This window comes from Cyprinodon variegatus, unplaced genomic scaffold (assembly GCF_000732505.1).
Source record: "Cyprinodon variegatus isolate N-32 unplaced genomic scaffold, C_variegatus-1.0 Scaffold393, whole genome shotgun sequence".
Taxonomy (NCBI): Eukaryota; Metazoa; Chordata; class Actinopteri; order Cyprinodontiformes; family Cyprinodontidae; genus Cyprinodon; species Cyprinodon variegatus.
Genome location: NW_015150846.1, coordinates 451,347 through 475,999, shown reverse-complemented (window position 1 = coordinate 475,999; position 24,653 = coordinate 451,347). Strand labels below are relative to the sequence as shown.

General features: G+C 38.0%; 3 protein-coding genes across 4 annotated transcripts in view; 2 read left to right on the top strand and 1 right to left on the bottom strand.

Moving 5' to 3' along the window:
- Positions 1 to 55: 55 nt before the first annotated feature.
- On the bottom strand, positions 56 to 5,157 carry bag4 (BCL2 associated athanogene 4). The gene is made up of 5 exons (XM_015387372.1): positions 4,902 to 5,157; positions 4,327 to 4,446; positions 3,935 to 4,153; positions 2,930 to 3,286; positions 56 to 2,035 (listed from the first exon to the last, which is right to left on the bottom strand). Exons 1-5 carry the CDS (start codon positions 4,977 to 4,979, stop codon positions 1,598 to 1,600), a joined length of 1,212 nt encoding a protein of 403 aa, XP_015242858.1. The 5' UTR covers positions 4,980 to 5,157; the 3' UTR covers positions 56 to 1,597.
- A 2,758-nt stretch (positions 5,158 to 7,915) lies between these two features.
- Positions 7,916 to 13,908, top strand: lsm1 (LSM1 homolog, mRNA degradation associated). The gene is made up of 4 exons (XM_015387374.1): positions 7,916 to 8,088; positions 8,230 to 8,298; positions 8,412 to 8,527; positions 13,384 to 13,908. The coding sequence occupies exons 1-4, from the start codon at positions 8,043 to 8,045 to the stop codon at positions 13,552 to 13,554; spliced, it is 402 nt and encodes a 133-aa protein (XP_015242860.1). The 5' UTR covers positions 7,916 to 8,042; the 3' UTR covers positions 13,555 to 13,908.
- Positions 13,909 to 18,830: 4,922 nt separating this feature from the next.
- LOC107092761 (G protein-coupled receptor kinase 5-like) overlaps positions 18,831 to 24,653 on the top strand; it is a 50,746-nt gene continuing 44,923 nt past the window's right edge. The window contains exon 1 of one of the 2 annotated variants that reach the window (XM_015387405.1): positions 18,831 to 19,374. In XM_015387405.1, the coding sequence (XP_015242891.1) occupies positions 19,323 to 19,374 (52 nt within the window). In that variant the 5' untranslated portion in view covers positions 18,831 to 19,322. The remainder of the gene's footprint in view (positions 19,375 to 24,653) is intronic. The other variant, XM_015387404.1, reaches the window with a different exon arrangement.

Here is a 24,653-nt window from a genome sequence, read left to right as displayed (position 1 = left end):
GGAAAAAAAAAAAAAAAAAAAAAAAAAAAAAAAAAAAAAAAAAAAAAAAAAGGGAAAAGCGATGCACATACGCAGCTTAAACAAGAATGTGTGCCCTAGACCAGTGGTTCCCAACCTTTTTTTGACGCATGTTCCCCTTTAGGCATTTTGTCTCACTATGAGTTCCTGATGATTGTCCAAAAGTGGAACGTACAATAACTCATAATAAAATAAAAAAATTGTATCTTTTGAGCATTTAATTCTTTGGCATTTTAACCTTTCAATCTCAAATAAAATAAAAAAATAAAAAACAAATATGTTGCCTTGAAGTTAGTAAGGAATCGAAATAAATACAAAATAAAAACATATTATAAATCTGTATTTATAAAACTGGAGCTCCTCTGAGTAACTCTGTTATAGTCAGATTTAAATTTGATGAATTTGGAACAAAAATTATAGACAGACCCAATTAATTTTTTGTTTTCAGCAAGACACCTGAGCTGCTTTGATGAGCTCCGATAGATCAGTGAAAAACCGCTGATACCAGGCTGTTCTCTACATCCAATCTGTTCTTCTGCTTGGTTTTGATGCGTGAGAAAAACTTGTGTAATTGTCCAACTGAGTCCTCACAAACCAAGGTAGATCACAGATCCATTTTATTCTACTACCTAAGAAATTAAACATTTTCATGTACCCCTTGCAATGCACTTACGGACCACTAGGGGTACGAGTTCCCCCGGTTGGGAATCACTGCTCTGACAAATAAACCAACTTAACCTGTGTGCATACTGGTGTATTCAACACTGCCTTTAAGGATAGACCTTGAATGAAAAATTTAAAGCTTCATATTTTTACTTTAAAAGAGAGTATGAAAAAAAAAAATCAACTTTTAAAAGTAATTATTATCCTTAGCTTCTAGAATGAAATACATAGAATTCACATGTAGGTCTTAATTGTACGACTCCACTGCCACGGCAAAAGTAATGAGGACAGCGATCTTTAGGGGGTTTTCACTAATCTGCTACAGTATGGGCTGAGTGATAGGCTGAGACTGCTTATCTGACACTACAGTGCATGCAAGGCTGAGAGATTAAAAGAACCACTGCAACAACTGCTGCAGAGACGGCGCCACAGGAGGGGACAACAGTATGACCATGCAGATGTTCCAATTATCAGCTGAGAAAGGGTGTGTTTTGCTCCAAGAATGATCCAATGATATCGGACCACAAATCCAGACAATGTTCTAAATGTGTAATGACTTAATAAACATTAACAGCTGCTGTGTAGCAGGACGCCATGTTGGTGAGGGCGTGACGTAAAGATGTGTTGAGCCAGAGTATCGGGACGCGTAGCAAGCTCAGTCACTCACAGAGGCTGAAAGTCACTTATGATGGACAAGTTTTATGCTGTAGGCAAAACCACTCCTCAAAGGAGGTTTAATATTTAGATCAAAATTGCATCTTTACTTGGGGTCTATGTCATTTTCTCTAAATTATGACATTTTGTAAGGAAACATTGTTACATCTCTGCAGAAGGAGACTGAACCCTCAATTTTTCCATGGAAGATCTAAGTGAAGAAAAACAAGAATAAGTGATCAACAGGCAGACAAAGTCCACTTTAGAAGGCCTTCTTCTCCAGCCGGTCCAGAATGGCCTGAATTCTCTGTACGGCCTCTTTGCGGGCCTGTCGAACACCGTCCTGTCCCTGAGTCTCCACAGAGTCCAGCTCCAGCAGCTCTTTGGTCAGCAGTTCCTCCAGATACCGGTAACTCTTGTCTGTTTTTCTCCCAACAAACTCATCCACGTCTTCCTGAAGCAGCTGAACCCTGGCCATGACCTGCTGGACCTTAGCAAGCCCAGGGTTGTCGCTCAGAGGCTGAGGTGCAGCCTGAGCAGCCGCTGGTTGGGGATCAGTTTGAGAAGGATTGGGATCACTTCGCCCGGCTTTGCTGTAAATCTGGGGAGGAGAACTTATTTCAGCAGGTTTTCCGTTGGGGGGATTTGGAGAGGGTGCTGGCCTGGGTTTAGGTTCCACCTGAGGGTTTCGCTGGTGCTCCTAAAAAAAGAAAAAATAATAATTTTTACATTTGACTTGTGCCTTTAATGCAAAATTAAACAAAAGAATAAAGTATTTAATAAGAATTCACCTTTTCTTATATAACAAAAGCAAACTTTATTGCATTCTGTTGGGATTTTATCCGATAACATCAAATTGCACAGATTCGTTTTTTTGGCAAATAGAATCCTGAAAAGTCTGATCCATATTAGGCCCATGTGAGTCAAATGTTTGTAGAAACTTCTACTAGTGAATGATTCTACCAGCTCTGCATATCTAGGGACTAAAATTTGTGAAATATCTGTAAAATTGAAAGCTGAGTTCAATTGAATGGAGGTAAATTATGAAAAACAGTTTTCAAATCTTGTAAAAGATTTCCAGCTGAATTTGGGTCTGAGGTTTGTACCAATCCAAACCGCTTAACTGTAGCTCAGTCTGGAAGATGAACTACTGGTTGTCTCGCAGTACTGCCCTGCTCAATATTGAAGTGTAGTCTGCGATATGTTTATTCCACGCCACAATGCAAAAGGGGAAAAATCTCCAATCAGAGTCCTTCTGTCTGCGGTCACCTACAATTTGGGAGAGGTGCAGCAGAGTGTCTGCGGAGGGTGCGGGGACATCTCTGCGTTCACCGCGACACCTAGTTTTGAAGTATAAATCAGCCTTTAGTCTTCATCATGCTATGGGTTCAATTCTAATCTCTAACAAACCTAAGAGGACTTAAGAAACTCAGCTGCACTGGACTTTATGAAGGGATATTGGAGAAGTGGTATCCGAATAGAAATTATGAACACCATTTTCAGATTTGTATGTATAAAAATAATTAAAAAACGACACTTTCTAAAGAGATGCAGCAGCATCTCTTAGCACGTTACCCTATAAAATCCCAATAAAAAACACCAATATTTGTGGATGTAATGTCAAAAAGAGTAAATAATTATGCAGGCATTGCATGCACTTATGAAAGTCAACTTCACATATCCAGACCTTCGGCTGATAAGGAGGTGGAGCACCGGTTCCTGTTCCTGGCCATGCTGGAGGGTGTGCAGGGCGGACATAGTGGTTTTGTGAGGGCGGCTGCCCTTGGTGCCACTGCTGCTGAGAGGGAGCGTATGGAGCCGTGTGCCCCCAGGCATCGCCCTGAGGGCTGGGATGATGAATAGGCTGCCCGGTAGGATATGGAGGATTGGGAGGCACCGCATGTCCACCTTCACTGTAGTGTGGGTAGGGTCCAGATGGGTATCCAGGACCCTGAGAAAACAGACGATACAATATTGTTTTTAACTATCATTTCAGAGTTGTTTGGATGAACACATCAGTATTAAATAGACCGGGGTGGGCAATTCCAGTTCCTGAGGGCTGGTATCCTGCAGGTTTTACATCCTTTCTTTATCAAACACACCTGAAGCAAATGGCTTAGTTACCTCCTCAGTATGCAGTCAGTTCCTCACAAGTCCTCTCAATCAACTAATAACTTGATTCAGGTGTGTTTAACCAAAGGCACATCTAAAAATTGAAGGATACCGGCCCCCAGGAACTGGAATTGCCCACCCTGAAAATAGGCTGAATTTCCTAGGAAGAGTCAAAACAAGCCTCACTTCCTACTAGCATCCTTAAACCATTCAACAAAGCTGCTGTAGGGAGCGAGAGGACAGACTAGACCTCAGTTATAAAGACCACCTGCAACATGGCGGACTCCTCAAGCTGTTAAAAAGCTCAACTGCAGTTAAGATCATACACTTTTTATTTTTAACTCTTAGTTTTTAATTACTTTCCTCACAAATCTGTTACAAATTTAGGAGAAATACTGTCACTGTTTTGGTTGTTGCCCTTTACAGAATAATAAAACCAAAGCAGATCTGAGTCAAGTTATGCATTTCATTCAAAATTGCATTTTACCCCTTGACATTGTGGACCAGAATAATGATGATGATGCTGAGTGTGTGGTTGCCCAGGAGGCGCAGCACTCTGATCAGCCGGACAGCCTTGGTTTGGGTAGGAGCTCCTTGGAGGGTCAGCACAGTAGAACGGGTTGGATGGATGGAAACCCCCTGCTGGATATTGGTTTTGTCCAGCACTGTAGACTCCATGACCATTAGGATATCCTCCAGGCATCACCTTGGACCAAAGCAAAGGGGTTTAACTATTCATCTGTACAAATGCACTGCTAGAGAGATGTTAACGTGGGATAAAGTTGGAGAAAAGAAAAAGAATACCAGAAAGTCTAAAGCAAAGTAAATATCAACTGGTCTGGACTAGAGGAACAGGTTATGCTGCATAGTGAGACTTACCTGTGGATTGTACTGTGGCTGAACATCTGACCCAGAGCCATATGCGTTTGTATAGTGGCCAGAGGACTGAGACTGTGGATACCAGTAATGTGAAGGGTAACCTGGATACTGGGAAGCATCCTGTAAAGACAATAAAAACAAACAAAAGGAAATTCTTTTAAAGTTTAACAGCCTTGGTTGTTATAATCTGAGTGCCCTCTTAAACAAACAACATCTAATCGCAGTTAATCAATTATTGCGCTTCCTAAACCCTTTTTACGATGCAGCTACATTTATACTAGACTACGCTAACTTTATCAGTTTACTTGCTTCCTGCCAGATGCCATTTTCCACTATACGCACGCTGAATATGATAAATAAAAATAGCAGGAACAATAACAGCTTAACAGACAGGCTAGTTGTAACTATTACATAATGCAAGCTAGCTGTGTTAGCCTTGTAGCTAACGGCTTTCTACGTAAGCCACTACGGTATGATTTATACACTGTTTTACCACATATTTTCTTGATAAATAAAACGGTGCATTACATTTTCAATAGCAGGTCTGGTTATTCTAACCTTTTTCATTCACTCACCATGGCGGTGTTCCAGTTTCCTTGGTTATTTCCCGAGTTAGAAGTCGCGGGCCAGTCAGGTTTCAGATTTGACTGCATTTGATGGGGAGGAATTAGCTACGCGTGTTTCCCGGCAGCCGTCCCGTCATCTGTCATTATAAAGAGAAAAACCTTAAACTTGTTCACCGATACTTGTTTAATCCCCCGGCATTACCGGAGTGGTTTCTTATCAGAAGTATGGGTCAGGAGACTGACGCCAGGAAGCAGTTATATCCAGGCGGAACTAAGGGAAATGCTGCACTGTCTCTTTAAAGAAAAGATAACAAAATGTCAAGATGTCTCACTCAGTCTCATTCTTATGGCATAGTAAATATTGTTTTGACAGTATAATTTGTAATTATTAATGTTCTATATTGTTCATGTATGTTTTTTTGTTTTGTTTTTTTTTGCAATCAAAAATAAGATATATATCTTTTTGACAACGTGATCGGCTCTGTACGGAGAAGGATTAGGGACACTGAAAAATAAAAAAAAGGTTAACTGATTTTTTTTTAACTTTTAGTTCAGTATAATATGTCAAAAAAGTCAGAATTCTAAGTTTAAAGTGACTTTAAACTTAGAATTTTGACTTTTTTCTCAGAATTCTGACTTTAATCTCAGAATTCTGACCTTTTTCTCATAATTCTGACTTTAATCTCAGAATTCTGACATTAATCTCAGAATGTTGACTTTAATCTCAGAATTCTGACTTTTTTTTTCTCAAAATGCTGACTTTAAAGCCAGACAGACAAGCTCTGAGCCAACTACCACGTCAGAGGATGAGCACATCCAGCCAGTCACAGTCAGATAAATAGGATTACACTGGAAAAACAGGCCGATCTCAAACATCTGTAAACAAATGTGTTGATGGCAGTTCCACATATTTCTGGTATTTCTCTCCAGGATGGTGTCACAGCCAAACAGGAACAGACAAGACAAAGCTACTTTGAGAAAAAGCAGAGAGAGCAGAACGTTAGAGATTAAACTAACAGATTCTGCAGAGTGGGGAATAGAGATAGAATGAAGCAGAATAATGAAATAGGGGTCCCTTAGTCTAAGCCTATAGCAGCATAACTATAGAGATAGCTCAGGATAACCTGAGTCCCTCTAACTATACGCTTTACCAGAAAGGAAAGTTTTAAGCCTACCCTTAAAAGTAGAAAAAGGTGTGTGCCTCAAGGACTAAAACTGGTAGTTAGTTCCTCAGGAGAGGAGCCTTATAACTAAAGGATCTGCCTCCCATTCTATTTTTAGAAATTCTAGGAGCCTACAGTTACTAAAGTTGGATATTGGAGGGATAAAACTGCCGGAAATCTGTTTGTATACTGAAGCATTGAACATTTCTTTTTTTTAGCTATATAAAACTAGAACTAGAGCTTAAGTTCTGAAAAAAAAAACAGTCCCCTGACATAGTTGCTCCCATAAAACAAAACATTCAGATAAGTGCTTTTTTTTAATGTTTTTTTTTGTTTGTTTTTTTTCTTACAGTTGTCAACCATGTTCTCTTTCTTTGAATAGCTAGAAGCAGATATAGGATTCCCCATTCCAGATAAAATGTTTCAAATGCCCTTGTGTGCAGTGGTTGGGTTGTTTGCACTTGTCATTGCACTCTATGCACTATGCTTGAGCTAACATGGAGTGCACATAAAGTTTACAGATTTGTAGTAGCTATTGACTTTGAGCACTATGGGCTCAGCCCCTACTGAACCCACTCTAGGATTTTATTAGACTTGCCATGTTATGGCTGAGTTGATGTTCTTCTCTTTCCCTCCCAGTAGTTTTGTTTGTGTCCTTTCATTTGCTCCCATATTCAGGGGTCATCGCGGCAGGTCATTATAACTTCCTCTGACATGACAACGTTTTTACACCAAAACCCTACCTGGCCAACCTGATTTGATGGTTATGTAGCTGTAATAGCAAATGCCTTGTACTCAGTCAGTACAACAAAGTGATTCACTAAGCTTATAAAAGTGGAACACGTGTTTACATTTGTCAGTAAGATCTGTATATTTGTTTGTTAACAAAATATTCCAATAAAAAAAAGTAAGCCCTCCCCTATGACTTAAAAAGGTTGGTGACTCATATCCTACACAAACCAGCAGAAATGGTAGCAATTATAATAAGCTTAGAATGGGTAGAGGAGGTTAGACCAGACAGGGTGGTGGTCTATACTGATTCCCAACAGTTTTTCGAAAGTATTCAGGTAGAAGGAAATTATAGAAAAGATTTAGTATTAGAAATCCAGCACAGCCTATTTAATTATATAGGGGTGGCATTGATATTTGGTTATGTTGGGTTCCAGAACATGAAGGTGTAAAAGGCAATGAAAAAGCAGATATATTAGCAAAAAGGGCTTTAGAGGGAACAATAGCAATTACAATTCCTTTTAGGAAAGGGGAAGGAAAATCTCTAATAAGAGTTAAGAAATGGAATAATGGCAAAAGAGGTGGAATGAAGATAAGAAAGGAAGAGGATTGTATAAGGTGCAAAAATCAATATTAAATAGAATCATTAATGAGAGAAACAGAAGGGAAGAAGTAATAATCATCAGATTAAGAGTGGGTCATACCTATTTAAATGACAATTTATATCTAATAGGGAGGAAAAATAATGATAAATGTGAAGGATGTGGAGAAAAAGAAAATGTAGAACATGTACTGATGAACTGTAAAACTTATGGACATAAAATGGAGAAATTGAGAAGAATGGTTGGAAGGACATGCCAAGAATGGATTCTTAAAGGAATATTGGGAAATGAAGGAAATATAAAGGATATTCACAGATTAAGGAAAGCATTATTTATTTATCTATAGAATAAAAAAAAAAAAAAAATAGAACTTGATGTAAAGTTATGTTGCTACACTCCCATACAGTAGGTGGCGGTATGCACCTTAAGGTTGTTTGCGATCCGCCATAATAGAAAAGAAGAAGTCCTACACAAACTCCTCACCACTTGGTGGCGGTATAGTGCAACAAATAGCTCTTTGTCAACCAGCATTAGACACGAGCAAGAAGCAGCAGCAGGAGACACTTCCTGCACTGATGTTAAGAGCATTATATTTCCAAATATTAATGGCTTGACAGTAAATAAGTGTGCTGGAAGTGAACAAACTGAAGCTCAACATGAACTACGTACCAGGGACCGCTAGCCTCATTGACGACATCGATAGTAAGCTGGAAGCATCGGCTCCCCTTTCATGAGCACAAAACATTCATTGGAAGAGTTAATTTCTACTGAGACTTTAAATACCCATATTTAAAACATATATAATTTAAATTAATGGTGTTTATGTCTGGTTTTACTTTGCAGAAAAGCACCTGGTGCTGCTCCGAGATGGCAGAACTCTGATTGGTTACCTCAGAAGCATCGATCAGTTTGGTACAGCCTCTTAAAGATCAATGAAATTAACCATTTATTAAAAATAGTTTGATTTTCACAGGTAGTTTATGGTTTTAGTTGTTTCTTTCATGCATCCTGTTTCCGTTTCACAGCCAATTTAGTGTTTCACCAGACGGTGGAGCGAATCCACGTGGGGAAAAAGTTTGGCGACATCCCGAGAGGAATTTTCATCGTGAGAGGAGAAAATGTGGTGTTGCTTGGAGAGATGGTCAGTATGACATTCTCACTCTGCGTTTGATATGGAAAGGAGGGAAATAAGAGTTCAGCAACTCCTCTACATGGCTAATACAAGGAGCCCAGTCAGTCAAATCACTTTTTTTATTTAAGTTGATGAAAATTAAGTGGTCATATTTCAAAATATAAATGTAAGAGTGCTAATATTCTTGACTATCAGAAAATACACTGAATTATTTAAGTTTTGGGTTGCACCTGAGCAGTACACACATTTGTTACTTAAGTAGAAGTATAGATACTGCAGTTTAAAAACACTCTGGTACAAGTTGAAGTATCAACTTGACCTCTTTACTCAAGTAAAAATGACAAAGTATGTGCTCCAAAAACTAAAGTATAAAGTAACCTTCAAAAAAAAAAAAAAAAGCCACTATATGAATTGAAAGCTCAATCTTTCGACTATTTTTAAATATTATTTGAGATAGGGCCAAGGATGAGGGATGTCTAATTGGTCTCCATCTCCTGATCTGATGCTTTCGCCTGTGTCCGACCTTTCAAACATTTCAACATCTTTTTCTGAATCCAACATTTTAGCATGGCATAGACCAGGCATTTCCAAAAGTCGGTCCTTGAGGGCCACTGTCCTGCAGGTTTTAGAAGTTTCCCTGCTTTAGCACAGCTGATTCTGATGACTGCAGTTCAGCAAAAGCCTGTTAATCAACTATCAATGTAAATCAGCTGTGCTGGAGCAGAGAAACCTCTAAAACCTGCAGGACAGTGGCCCTCGAGGACTGACTTTGGGGATGCCTGGCATAGACAATTCACGTTTGAAGAACACCTGCTTGCATCTGATGATTTCCTTTAGCTAACCAATGAATGTTTGTGTTATATGACTCATCCAAATACACTAGTTTTCACTAGATGTGAATGGCGCCAATGATCTGCATTGGGTGGCGAACATGACGTGAAATAAATTTTTATATTCTTTAAACCGAAGCCACGAGTAACGTTTGTTTTAAAAATGTAAGGAATAGAAAGTACAGATACTTGTGTGAAAATGTAATGAGTAGAAGTCAAAAATAGGAGGAAAAATAAGAAATGGAGTAAAGTATAAATACCTAGAAAGTGTACTTAAGTACAGTAACAAACTATTTGTATTTCATTACTTGACACCTCTGCACCTGATGGTTATTTAGCAAATCAATTAATCTGTCTCTTTATTTAATTTCTATTCAGTTAATCCATTAATAATCAGATAGTCAAAGGTTCCTTAAAATTAAACAAGCTGAAACTAGAACTTTTCCACTTGAGGAGTTCTGGATAGAGCATATTGACAGCAGGGCTAAAACGATCGGATCATTAATAATCGTTTATTGAAAATAATCAACTAATTTAGTAATTGATTAATCATTAAATGTAGTATACAGACTCTAAAATGTGCCTTTAGCTGACAGAGCGGCTCACTTAGAGCAGTAAATAAACCAAAATTGTAAAAAAAAAAAAGTGTAAACGTTTTGTTCTCGCCTGTCAATATGCACTATGTGGAAAAGCTTCATTTTCACTTGGTTTAATTTCGCAGAAAGTTTTCTTAAAGGAACCTTTTGCTGTCCGATTATTAATTGTAAAAAATAATTGACAGATTCATGGATTTGCAAAATAATCGTCAGAATAGTCAGTTACAGCCCGTAATTGACAGATGAAAACAATTTTTTTTATCTCGAATGCAAAATGTTTACATATTTTTTTTTTCCACAATTTTTGCTATAATTACTGCTCTAAGTGGGTTGCTCTGTAAGCTAAAGGCGTGTTTTAGAGTCTCTATACTCCATCTAAGGATTAATCGATTACTAAATTAGTTGATGATAATTTCAAAAGTTGATTAATCTGATTAATTATTTCAGCCTTATTTAAGTTCAATTTTAGACTTCTATTGCAAATGTGGTGCATCTTAAAATAGTCTTAAGAGGAAACGGAGATTTATAAACGGAATTGAAAAACTTTTTTGTGTTTTTCTTTTTTTTTTTTTTTTTTGGTTGCCAAAATTATAATTTTCACATCAGTGAACTTTAAAATTAAAGTTTTACCATGATCATTTATGTATATATTTTTTTAAATTAAGGCAGGTATTTCAGATTAAATTCAATTATTTTTATATCTCCACCAGGTAAGCTTTGATGTTATTTATTTCAGTTTTCCAGATATACGACTTAAGATATTTCTCTTATAGTTCATTATGTGTAGAGTATCATAAAAAGAGTTACAAAAGGTTTAATCTAAAGCATCCCAATGAATACCGGTTTTGTTGGACCAACACTTTTACACATTGACCAGCAAATTCAGGAAAAAGGAAAAGGGGGAAAAAATGGTGTTGGGTGACATCCTGGGTATTTTCTCCTTCTCTTCAGGAGCTCTTAAAGCGGCCTTTTTGGGGTTTTTTTTGTAGAAAAATAAAATTGTCTGTTTGGGACAGCGTTTCATGTTATAATTTAGTTGAAAAATTGCAGCTATAGTTTCGTATACATTCATTTTTTAATGTATATAATATTTTCAAAAACTGCGATATGCATAAATAAGCATAATGCAATACGTTTTTTTTATTTTTATTTTTTATTTAGACCAAAGATAGCTTCATGTTTTCCAACATGTTTCCACGTAAAATTCATGGTTTACTGTTGGTGTGTTGATAGTTTCATCATAATTCTGTTACAGATTCCTTCTTACTTTAAAACATAGTGGAAAAACAAAACGGCAAAAAAGAGGAAACTTTTAAAAACAGCAAATGGTTGAGATTAATTCTAATCTTTGGTATGTTGACCCGCACGCTTAGGCGTTACCCCACACTGCAGAGACAGTCGACCTCCATGGATAACACACAGAGATGAGTCATCGAGCCAAACTCCTGTCTCTCTGTAAACATACATCATGTAATTAGTCCAAAATTGTGCTGGCATTAGTACAGTGTGTTCTATTACAGTGACATCAGGCTGCTTTTTATGACCGTCTATGTTTGTAGGATTAGCATTTTAGCAGCCCTGGTAAAGATATGTAAAAAGCCTTAAAATCAATTTGTATTTACTATTTTTATTGCAGTCATATGATCTCACTCTAAAATTGTAGAATATGTTACCTGTTGTTTTAGTACATTTATTCAGTCCGGATTTTATCCTAGACTGAGAAAAATTTGTTTGTTTTGAGATAATCACAATTTTCACTCGGGAAAAATTCCTTTAAGAGTAAGTAAAGTATTTATTTTTTACCCTTAGCTTTTTTTATTTTGATCAGGTGTCAAAGATCACTCTTTTTCTTTAATGTCAAAATAATCAATTATTACATATAATGGCGTATATATTTTGTTATTCAAAGTGGGAAAGAGGAAAAAAAACAAGCTTTTTAAGTGATACAGATGTTAGTTTGTCTTCATAGATCTGAAAATATCTATAAGAAAAAAAAATATTTTGGGCTAAAAATTAGGAAGATGCAAAATCAGGAAATCTCATGGTAGATCAGGAAAACTGGTTGTCTGGGAATTCCACTGGAGGGCCATCTTTTAATCATTTATTTTACAAAAACGAAAATTTACATGTTGTGTTTGTACAATATAGATAAATTATTTGCCTATGAGTACCAGAGCTGTTTGCTCCACAAAAATGATATCCAAAGATGGGATCCTAATAGCAAAATGTATTAAAATGAAATAAATACTGGATCTGGCATAAAAGGATTTAGGCCTCTTTTTATAATAGTAAAGTGTTAGAACAGTTGGGTTATATGCATGCATAGGAGAAACTGTTAAAACCAGAACCCAATGGGCTCTATGCACAACTCCACTATGTCCTGAATTTGAGGCAGCTCTTTGTTTCCCGTCTTTCATTAATGGATGGACTGATTAATCCACATGTGTCTGGATCAATTCATCCAGTTGAAAAAGACAGGAAACAAAAGAGCTGCCTTTAGTTCAGGGAGTAGTGCATTTGTGCTCATTGTGGAAGGTCTGAGCATTTCTAAGCAACAGATACAAAGCAGCAACCCAGGGAAGCAATAGGCCCATAAGTGGTATTCAGTTCATTTTTGTAGGCTTTCTTCTCTTCCAGAAGCTGCTTATATATATATATATATATATATATATATATATATATATGAAATTCGAAAAGTAAAATTCTTCTATTTCACAACAGATCTCAATATAATTTTGTCATCGAGTCTCTGAACAGGAGAACGATCCAATACACCTGGGCAAACAACTCATCAATGAATCAGGAGATACAAAAATCATCCTATCAGTCACCAACCCATAAAAAAAAACGTAAAAAAGCAAAATGCTGCGTTGGTGAGCAGAGAGTAAGAAAGAGGACCCTGAAGTCTGTTGACTTAAAGATATGCAAAGAGGAATAATAAAAATGTATCTGATTCCTTCAATTGATGTCTTAAAGAAGTTTTACACAGTATAACCAGCAGGGGGCGCTAATAAGTAAAAGTTTAAGCTTTTATTTTAGGTTTATGCTGCTCCAATAAGATTCATCCATTTTTAATGACTTTTACACATCCTAATAAGCGGTTTTGGCAAACGTGGAGGCTGTTTTTACAGGTCCAGTTCAATGTATTGGCTGTTTACGCCTAGGATCAAAGGTATGAATGTGGTATAAACATTATCATTCCTTTAAGTTTGGCTGATCGTTCAGTCCGTTTTCAGTTTAGCACCACTCCTTATTACTGATTAAAAACACGGATCAGTGGTGGTGATGTCGATTATTGGCAACACCCATTTATGAAATCTGAGATGTCAAGCAGTTGGGAGCAATTTTTTAAAGAAAATAACTTTTAGCGGGTACTCTGCAAAGCCGCTTGTTTAATAAATAAAGCAGAGTTAAAACCTGGGGCTTTGTCTCCCTGCAGGACGTGGACAAACCCTGTGACACCATCCTGCAGCAGGTCTCCATTGAGGAGATCCTGGAGGAGCAGCGGCTGCAGCAGCAGGCCAAACAGGAGACGGAAAAAGTGAAGATGCAGGTCCTGAAGGATCGAGGCCTATCCATTCCCAAAGCGGATAATTTGGACGAGTACTAAAACACCTTTTTTTTTTTTTTTTGTCTCTTGTAAACCTCTCTCCGTTTGTATCGGACTGATAACTTGTACTTTTGATCCGATTGTGTTTTGTTTTGGGTTCTTTGTGCAGATCTGTCATTTTGGATCCATTTACTGTACTGGTCAAATTTATTTTCAAGTATTTTGAGAAAAACAAGTGTTTGCCGGCTTTTCAAGATCATATAAGCAAAGTATAAAAATGTATTTTTTTCTGAATTACTGGTAGTAGTTTTAAGTTTACAAAAGCACTTTTTATTTTGTCAGAATGTGATGAGCTATCATGTTTAAGGATGTCTGCTCATGACGAGCACTACTCAAATAAAAGAATTAGTTTGTCATTATCAGAGCTGATATTACATTTCTCTATTTATAGTGTATTTATTTATAGAACATCTCATCTTGTGACTTGATAGCATAACAAACTGGATGTACCCTTCAGGCTGCAGAGTTACTACCTTTATGGGACTACAACAAAAGGCATCATTCACTATGGTAATTGGATTAAAGGGTATCGGTGGATCAGACAGCCTGTGTCCTGTTAGAGATCAGGGCGCGTCCGCACTGATTGATCTTATCTGCCCTCGTCAGTCAATAATAATTCCGATAATTATTTAGACTGATGATCATGAATCCGAGCTGCTGTAAGGGAGACCGCTGTAAAACCAATTACTGCTGCTGCCACATGGACTTGCCTTCTTCCGCTGTTCGATATATTTAATGACATCAGTATAACTTGTTACAATGAGGGGGGGGGACAGTTTCCTCGGGGATTCCAAGCAGGTTCATGTCATCTGCACTCTGAAATGAAAGCTATCAAATCTGCATAAAATAACAGGCTTCTACAAAATCTGTTCAATAGAAAGGAAAAACAGTTTTTAACCAGCAATACTGCTGAAGTCTGTGCATTTATAGTTTATTTACTCCTGTTATTGTGCTCTTCTTATTGGTGAGACGTAATGTTTGCCCTGCAGACAGACTCTGCTGTTGGTGCTGTGGATCTCTGCAGCTCCTCCACAGTGACCACGCACACCTTGTTTTTAGTTCCTTTTTTCTATCCACTTCCTGCAGGTTATGCGCAGTGCTGTGCTCTAATTCAGTGTACCTGCATCTAATGGCTGGAGAAGTAACACCTTTTAGGGGATCCCGTCCAGCCAAAAGCTGACATATGTTAAAATGGAATTACAATAAGGTTTAAGATTAGGAAATATGTCCACCAGGATCTGTTTAGAAAGATGGGCTAATCTAAAGAGCTGAGTTTAACAGACCTAAGCAGTATGATGCTCTGCAAGTCTTGCTAATAATTAATTTTGATTTGTGTTGAGACAGATGGACATCTAATGGCTGCAGGAAGTGGTCTGAAACTTTTTAGAGCTGCTTCATACGGATATAACGTTTTGTGAGACGCTGGATGCCAGTTCTGACTTGAGCCCCAACCTGTCTGCTGTGTTTATGTTACTGTCTAAGGAACCCTATGAGATCTTCAAAGGAAATATAGATTTTATAGAAGGTTAAATTACACAGGATATGTGAAGAAGACAGTTAAGGGAGCACGTCTTTGGTTTATATGTAAGAGATTAAAATTATTGTAGATATTTTTCTAATTTACAGCTCTGTTCTTCTCTGCTTTGTGTTGATGTAACACCTAAGATTACAATACATTACATTTAAAACTTAGCTATAAAGAAAAAAAGCAAATAAGAATCTTAAGATGATTTTTGTATTAATGCAAGAATGTAGTTCAAATTTCAATGTAAAATTATTTTACAGATTATTTGAACTAAATCTATTCAGATGGCCCCATCCCCGTTAAGACCAGGCTAAAACCGTAGCCTGACATGTGAAACCAACAAAGGAAATAGCCGGAAGTCATGGCTGAAAGCCCCTGGTTCTTAATCATTCCTTTATGTCTTCAGAAATTACATTTCAAAAGATCAATAAAAGTTTTAACAAACCAATATGAGAGGAAAATGACTCCTAATCACTTGGCTGTTTTTCATTTGATGTAATCCATCAAACGCATGTAGTCGATAGAGCGATATACATTAAACCAAAAATTTTGGGTGTTTTTGGTCAACGCATCACTACCATCTCTACTGGGAAAACTCGTTATTCCTCCCTGTTTGAAAAAACAAAGTTTAAAAATATGTTTTATCTGCTCTGAAATGTTTTTTCTGGGTTCAATTTTAGGTTGAGGAAAATAGCCTCAGACCATCTTTACATGTTCTTTCCTAAACCCTAATTTACAGTGAATTATTTATATCTTTTTAATTTACAATAAAATGAATCTCTTAATTTGACCAGTATGCCAAGCCTGCCTACGGTCCAGTAGTAGAAAAATGGAAATTCTTTAAATTTTTTAACCAATCCACAGAACATGCAGATCATTATTTCCATTGAGCTTTTCAATATGGCCGACCCTGCAGAGGACAGAGAAATGAGCTAATCGGAGACCCTGGCCTCTGTCCAGGGTTTGTTTCAAACCGCTGCACAGCTTTCTGCATATTTTTAACAATTTATCCTCCAGTCAACTAGGTGATAAATAATTATTGGCTCCATTATTGGAAATAAACAGAACAGGTAACAATAAGCTATAAAAAATAATCTGATTTATTAGTCAAATTAAGCTACATTATACATACATAACTTACTGATTGTTCTCATCAAACGCTGCGCTGAGGCTGCAGACTTACCTCCAGTACCCAGACTTTGTAGAATGAGAGGCAGATATTTCAATCATCTTCCAATGTTTGCTGGTGAGGAACACTCACTTTCAACTATTAACACACTCAAAACATTCATTTTGATCTTTTGCACTGGATGATTTTTCTAAGAAATTTAATTTTTATTTGTTTTTCTTTATTAGCTGTAAAGCAGTGCTGTGTGTGATTAACCTATGATTTATACCCGGTTAGCTTTGTTCATAGTTGTCACTGCCATAATTTTGCATTGCATGGATTTAACATGGCTTTAGAAATATCTCCTCAAAGATGTTGGTCTATATTGACATGATCACATCAGACATTATCTGCTAATCTTTTCTCAGCACATCAACCACATCTAAAATGACAGATGTAGTGAGCTCTAAATGCACAGCCCTTTAAAATAACCACTAGGATAACAGCTTTACAATAAGTAAAAGAAAAGAAAAATAACAAGGATTTAAAATGCATTGGGAATATAAGCAACAGAAAAAGAAAAAAGAAAGTGATGTATAAAAAAAATGTTGAAGAGACCAGTTTGAGGTGATTTGAACTTTTTGTGTATGATCCTGTCGAGGGACCAAAACAAACCATCTGGCCTGGTCAGCCAGGCCAACAATTACCTTAATGACTCCCCTTTTCAGAGGCATAGGCCAGTATCTGGTTTTGCAGGCCAACAAAGACATCAATGACTCCCCATTACTAAGGGGTGGACCTGTTCTTCTGTTTCAATTTGCATGTTTTCTGATACTTAGATTTTATTTGTCATGTTGTACACACAAGTGTAAACAAAAAGAAATTTGGTTAAGTACAACTCTCTAGACAATTTCATTTTTTTTTTTAGAGTGCAGCCTTGATAAGATAAGCAGCAGTGATAAAAACATTGTGATGAAAAAAAGTGATGTAAACATATGACTGTATAGTTACAGTTCTAACATTCATTTTTTTTTTTTTTATAACCCATTTTACATAGCATTCAGCAGTCTAATGGCAGTGGGGAAGAAACTGTTCTGGAATCTGCTGGACCTGCATCGGATGCTTTGAAGCCTCTTCCCAGAGGGCAGCAGGGAGAACAGTCCGTGGTGGGGGTGTGAGGGACCATTTATGATGTTACGGGCTTGGGATATGCAGCGCTGGGATGAAATGTCTTTAATGGAGGGAAGAGGAGCCCTGATGATTCTCTCTGCTGTCCTCACCACTATTCTCACTTTCTTCCAGTCTGAGGCGCTGCAGCCTCCACACCACACAGTGAGTCAGCTGGTCAGAACGCTCTCTATGGCGCTTCTGTAGAAGGTGGGGAGGATGGGTGGGGGCAGGTGGGCTCTCCTCATCCTCTCCAGGAAGTACAAGAGCTTTTGTGCCCTTTTGACCAATGAGGTGGTATTTACAGCCCAGTTGAGGGTATCTGTGATGTGCACCCCCAGGAATTTGGTGCTGCTGACCACCTCTACAGCTGAGCTGTTGATGACCAGTGGAGCGTGGTTAGGACAGTTCTTCTTGAAGTCCAAGATGATCTCCTTCGTCTTCTCCACATTCAGGATCAGGCTGTTATCTTTGCACCAATCCACCAGCTGCTCCACCTCCTCTCTGTTGTTCTGGTCGTTGTCGTCACTGATGAGGCCCACCACCACTAAGCCATAACAAGGCTTTGTTAGGCTACTCTATAAAGCTTGGAACTCAATGCAGCGTCTTTAAAATTGGAAAACTAGTCCAGTGGTTTGTTTTGTAACTGTAAAAAATAAACAATGGAAATGAACTTATGGCAAAACCTGAATAGACACAATAAACAAAATAATGAAAAACCAAGTAAAAACCAAAAACATTATGTGGTAAAATCTTAAAAAATATTTTATTATGTCTTCTGTTAAAGATCTGTGCACTGTGTATGCACCTTGATGCTCTATCTCTCCGGTTCTTTTCCCTGAAAACTGAGATCACTCGGGACAAACTCTTTAAATAATACTTCATAACTTTTATGTGTTAAATAACCAGGAGACATGACAACAGATTCTGATAGAAATTGTAATCTTACTCAGATCTGAGAAGTTGCTTAGAGTTTACAGAAGGCAGCTGCTCACCTCTCAGGAAGTGACCCCAATTAACAGTTAAAAAGGCATTTTATACATCTCCAGTCTGCCACATAATCTTATTTTATATCATACATGTTAGCAGATGATTAGACATCCATGACTCCAGCCTTATCAAAATATTACACTTTGTTCTTAGTTGAAGGACACCAAATCTTTGCCACTTACAGAATAAAGATTATAACTGTATATCCAAACAGATGAACTGTCTTAATTAGATCAAAACATCAGTTCTGACACACAATAGGCAGCCAATACCAAGGTGTAATAAACTCACATCATCAATGATAATTATCCTAACACTTCCCAGTTCAATTGCTGCAATAAATACATTTTTAGATGGTATATAAAAATACAGAAATACATTTGTGCTTTTGAATTTACTCAAAAAGAATTAAAAATCAACAAAGTAGAGTACTTTTATTTTGGTGCGTAGCTTTGGTGGCTGTGAAAAGCTCAGCTTGACGCAGCTGTGTAGCAGAAATGCCCAGCCTCCCCTGATTACGCACCAACCGGGGAGGAGGGGGCAGGCTGATGTCCTCTCTGGTGCGCTCATCCAACCTCTGCCGTTGTAAAGCTGCTGTTACCCTGCTGTAAGGATCCGCCGAGATAAAACTCCCCACTTATTTCCATCGAGATCGTCCAAGTTGATCATTTTCCGCTTTGGGGACACATTTCACACCCGTATTACGCATGGAATGGTTTTGGGGGGATTGGAGTAGAAATGCAGCGCCGCACGTCCAGCCCACAACAAGAACCATGCCCAACTTACATTGCAAGCAAATCTATGACATCCTGTTTTATCGTTTACGACTTTGATATGAGAGAAATCTGCTCGGATCTCGACGAAGAGTGAAAGAAAGGATCCCGGCGCGCCGGCTGAAGGACGCTGTTTTCCGCCGCAGAAGCTCCAGAAACCCAACGACACCCCCTCCCCTCAGCATTTAGGATTTTCCTCTTTTTGATGGAGCTGGAGAACATAGTAGCCAACACTGTACTACTTAAAGCCAGAGAGGGTAAGTTGAAGCCGTACAGAAGCTCTAGGTGCAAACAGCAGACAGGCCTATGCAGGCTTTGGGACATTTTGCGCTCAGTATGCAGAAAAGGTGGGAATGATCGCAGAGATGACGGCAGCCTGCGGATTGTAGGCTCAGGTAAACCCTTAGGATGCAGCAGAGAGAGAGGGGGGGTGCTTATGCAATGCATAACAGACAACATCAGCACACAGTCAGGATATGGTCCTCTTGAACCTCTAATCATGCTCAAGGATTGATTTTATTCCTCTTGATTTTGACAGATCTGGTGCGCCCCCTGCCCTCCCCCATTACCATATGTGAGGTGGGGTAGGGGTGTCTGCCTCCCACATCCGCTTTCTATGTCTGTGCAAATGAAAGCGCTCTTTCGCAACGCCTCTGAGCGATGAAGCACGTATTGAATCTGGGAAATAACTTCTTTCTGCATGGGGGGATACATGGCTGTAGGCTGGATGGTGATCTGATTGAAATCTATGCGAGGGGCCTGCAAGGATAGGCTCTGGCTGTCAGAGTGGAAATAGTCAAATATATGCAGCTTTAACAGGTCTGAGATGTTACCAGGGTCCTTTATGTCTTCTTTGGACAAGGCAGGCTTTATTCTAGACAGGGGGAGTGAATTCATCACCTTCTCTGTTGGAGGGATTTGCTTTTACACTTTTATTGTGCAGTGATCTAGCTGTTCACCTCCTCTATAGATGGCTGACATCAGCTTTAAAAACATGACTTCCCTCCTCTCTTCTTTACTGGGATGGATTTTACAATGAGATCACAAACATGGAAATATAAACCGAATATCTAAGATCTCAAAAGGCAGGTTGTCTATATATTTAGATATGTGATTACATTGGGTTTTTTTTTTTCTCAAAATGCTTCATTCATTTAAAATTAAACACCAACACATTCTTAAATCCAACCTAAAGAAATGTTTAATGGTGTAAATCTACTTCTGTTCAACAGGTCCGTAACTATTTTATATCAGAAGAGCGTCATGTTTTGAAAATTTACCTTAATGGGGAGAAATGTTAACACTTAAGACATGATCTGTGAGAGGAATAAAACGGATAGAGGTTTTTGGCGAAACTCTATTCAGTTTGTTTATATAGCAGAAATTCACAACACGTGTCATTTCAAGGCACTTTACAGAGACAATTTAATCAGATCATACAGTCAAACTGATTAAAAGTTTTCTATCTTCTATCTCTATCACACTAAGAAGGCAAGAAGAAGGAACTATTTAGCCTTTGGCTCGAAACCGCCACTCAGCTTCAATGCATCAGCCCTACAGTGGAACACGGTGGTGCCAGCATCATGATAGGGGGAATGCTTTTTTAGCAGCAAAGGCAGTGGAGTTGATCAGATTTGATGTCACCTTTGATTGAGGTAAATAGAAAGCCATATTGGAGAAAAAACTTGAGGTTCATTTTCCAGCAGGACAGCTACCCCCACACATATGGAGCTATAGTAGATCCATTTAGTTCAATTCAATAACACTTCATGGTTCCCAAAAGGGAAATGAAATAAAATGTAAGCATTAATGTATGTTAGAAAGGGGAGTGGCGGCTTAGTGGTTAGGGCATGGAATCAAGAGGTTCTGAGTAGGGATGCACAATATAATCGGCCCCCTATCGGTATCGGCCTTTAATGTCTAAAAAATAAAATAAAAAATACTACTTCTTCCTCAAAAACGAGGGAAAAAATATTGATACATTAAAATATCACAATATCTTCATATGCTGATATATTGCCATTAAAAAACACCACATCAATCTCTTTTACTAATGAATTATTGCTATATGTCATCGTTATGCTACGAAATCCCCCAAAAATTCACGAAATTTTGCCATATTTTTATATGTTGATATATTGACGCGGTATCGATCTATTTTACTAACAAAATCTCACAAGAATTTGCAAAATATCCCAAGAGTTTGTAACAGAACGATGAAATTTCACGAGATTTTGAAAGTAAAATAGATCGATACCGCGTTTTTAAAAATCTATTTGATATCAGCATATGAAAATATATTTGAGTATATTATTTTTCAAAGTGTCAGAAATGGATAACAAAACTGCTATTTTCAATGACTACTTATTTTTGTCCAGCTTTAACATCGGTATCGATATCGGTTATCGGCTACATGAGTTTTAAAATATCGGCATATCGGATATTGGCCAAAATTCCAATATCGTGCATCCCTAGTTCTGAGTTTAAGCCCCACACCCACGGACTGCCACTCTGGGTCCCTGAGCAAGACCCTTAACCCCACACTGCTCCTTGGGCACCGCACAATGGCAGCCCACCGCTCCCCAAGGGGATGGGTTAAATGTAGAGAGTTCATTTCGTTGCTCTGTCCTAGTCACAGTGAGATGACAATAAATAGCTTAAAGGTATAGAAATCATTAGTAAAACTTTGGTAAGGCTTTAAGAGGTCGGTTTTCACTGATGCCAGTTGTGCAAACCGGCTATAGACCCTTATTATAAAAGTTGTATTTTTCTTCTAACCTTTAGTTATAATAAGACACTTGAGAGGAACAATATTTATAAATTGTGATATTTGCTTCTGGAGGCTGAAACCAACTTATGGGCTTAGAACCTTCTGAAAACATCTGGGAATGACCATGGCTTTTCCAAAGAAGCGTTTTAAATTCGACTCTGCTGAATGGATCACTCATAACAAGTATGTTGAGGCAAAGCAAGTAATGGGTGCAGCCTATTCTTTGCCCAAACGATGAATGGGCCATTCAATTTGTTATCTGAACATAATTTGAATGAAATGTTTGCTCTGTTTTGGAGCCACATGTTGCTATTTAAATTTCTCATGGCCGTCCTTACTTGTTTTCTGAAGAACAGGGTTAAACAAATTTTTCATGTGGTGTAACATCATTTAGTTCACCGGCCCAAGAGTCTTTTCTGAGTCAAACCCACAAAATTAGTATGATTCTTAAAGGGAGATTTCTGCGATAGACCGGCACAAAGTATTTGTGAAACGGTGAGAAAAGATAAACCGGTTGAGTGCATTTTTTATTTAGGTCAAATGCATCAATGCTGCAAAAGCACACTTTGAAGTTAAGTTTTAGATTTTTACACATCCAGACGATGTAACTAGGGCTGCAACTAAAATTATTTTGCAAATCAATGAATCTGTTGATAATTTTTTTTCGATTAATCAATTAATAATCTGATAGCCAAAGATTCCTTAAAGAAGGATTTAAAAAAATTAAACCAGGTAAAACTTTTCCAAATTTGGAGTTCTGGATAGAGCATATAGACAGGCGACATTTTTTTTAATTTTTTATCTTAAATGAAAAATGTTTATGTAATTTTTGCAATCTTGGTGAAATTACTGCAATAAGTGGGTTGCTCTGTCAGCTAAAGGCATGTTTTAGACTCTTTATAGTTCAGCTAGCTAACAATTAAATGATTAATAAATTCATTTTGCGATTGTTTGAATAATGGATGATCTTATATAATCAGGTTTATCAGAACATTAGCCTTTAAGTAGTTCCATCCATTGTTCCAACACCTCTTATCTGGTATCTTGTTCTTACCTGACCCTGTTGAAGAAAAGCTTCCCCACAGCATCCTGCTAACATCACAAGGTCACACCATCTGTACGATGAGGTGTGCTAAATCTCCACAGCACACGGCTTTTTCCAACCTATAATATAATTTATTTTTAGGGTTCCACATCAAAGGCAGCAAAATTTAAACACACAAACTTAACATATTTGTATATGTAAATATTGGGTGAGATCCCGACCACATCGTCTTAGTCTTTCTTAAATTTAGATACTTTAGAGTGTGTGGTTATAAGTTGATGATGTAATCTGAAGTGAGAGCATCAGTGCTTCTCTTGATAAGAACCTGCAGGCTGCTCACAGTTTCATTTGACAGTGGTCTCAGTTTAGCCACTCAGTGAGACGGGAGCACTTTTTCTCACCTAGAGTTAGGACTTTTCTTACTTTCAGGTAATGGTATTCTTCGCAGAGATGGCGCAGAGTGTTGTGGAAGTTTTGAAGGAATTGCAAAACAAATGACATGTTGTCAGAGGCACATTTGGGTATGCTCATTTTATGTCAGCGAAGCACAACTGGGCCGGGCGAATCAGGCTTCATGAATTAATGAGAGCAGTTAATGACCCATAGCAGATCTCGCTTGTCCCAGCTGCGCTGTCAGGGTTCACTCCGTCTGCATTCTCGCTGAGAGGAAAAAAAAAGCAACCTCTGTGAGGCAATATTTGAAGTTTCTGAGCCGCTTTTTTTATCAACGTCTCTAGAAATTCTTTTTGGTAAGACTGCTTCAACTGATTTACAGCCGCCCCTGCCTCACTAAAACATGTCGCAGGTTGTTGCGAGTCCATTACTGGCCGGATGGTTTATCAGTGAGAATCATTAGAGGTTTTGTATTACACGACCCAGAGCCAGTGCTCTGCAGATCCTCTGTGTGCTCAGAGCATCTCTTCGTGTGAAAGCATGACAGAGCACACAGGTTCATCGCCGGATCAACGACCTAGAACAGGCCGGAGAATGCAAATGGAGCAAATAGACGCTGTTTATTCTTGTTTGTTTATGCAAGATCATCTCAAGCTGGAGCTGAAGGGAGAGGCAAGCTTTTCCTTTCCCAAAAGCCCCCAGCTACGAACAACAGGAAGGCCCAGTTTACACTGCAGCCTGAGCTTGTTTATGCCAGCATCCTCACACATCCCCAATCAGTAAAACAGTGTGAGTGACAGCTATGCACATAATTAAAAAGCTACTGATATAACCAGCAGAACAGGCGTTCTGTCAAATAATTGATGCTTCTCAGATCTGCAGTACTGTGAAAAGATACCACCCCCCCTTTTTATCACATTTGAATGTCTCAGATCATGAAGCAGTTATTCACATCAGACAAAGAAAACTTAAATGAATGTGAAAAGCAGTGTTCAAATGCTGATTTTGTGTAACCTGGCACTATGTGAAGCTATAATCGCCATCATTGTTTAATGGTTATTTACATATAATTAACATCATTGTGGTTTTATTTTACTCACCCACCCTTGATCATTGCCAAGCCCGTAAAAAAGAAACCAAAAACACTTCAACAGAACCTTTTAGGCAAGATTCAATTTACTAAAGTATTTGAAAAGCAAACCATCATGACAGAGTATGAAGAAATCCAAGAATTATTATGAAAATAAAATCAATAAGTCAGGCTGATAAGGCTTATAAAGCCATTTTTAAAGATCTGGGACACTGAGGAACTGTTAAAAAATAAAGAG

What these genes read in the sequence shown, in the direction of transcription:
- bag4 (XM_015387372.1), bottom strand. Translation starts at nt 4,979, where the DNA reads ATGCAGTCAAATCTGAAACCTGACTGGCCCGCGACTTCTAACTCGGGA. An exon ending in AGCCACAGTACAATCCACAG is followed by an intron (nt 4,154 to 4,326) that starts GTAAGTCTCACT and finishes CTTTGGTCCAAG; the next exon opens with GTGATGCCTGGAGGATATCC. An exon ending in ATCCACAAATATTGGTGTTT is followed by an intron (nt 2,036 to 2,929) that starts TTTATTGGGATT and finishes TTCTTTTTTTAG; the next exon opens with GAGCACCAGCGAAACCCTCA.
- lsm1 (XM_015387374.1), top strand. Translation starts at nt 8,043, where the DNA reads ATGAACTACGTACCAGGGACCGCTAGCCTCATTGACGACATCGATA. An exon ending in CAGAAGCATCGATCAGTTTG is followed by an intron (nt 8,299 to 8,411) that starts GTACAGCCTCTT and finishes TCCGTTTCACAG; the next exon opens with CCAATTTAGTGTTTCACCAG. An exon ending in TGGTGTTGCTTGGAGAGATG is followed by an intron (nt 8,528 to 13,383) that starts GTCAGTATGACA and finishes GTCTCCCTGCAG; the next exon opens with GACGTGGACAAACCCTGTGA.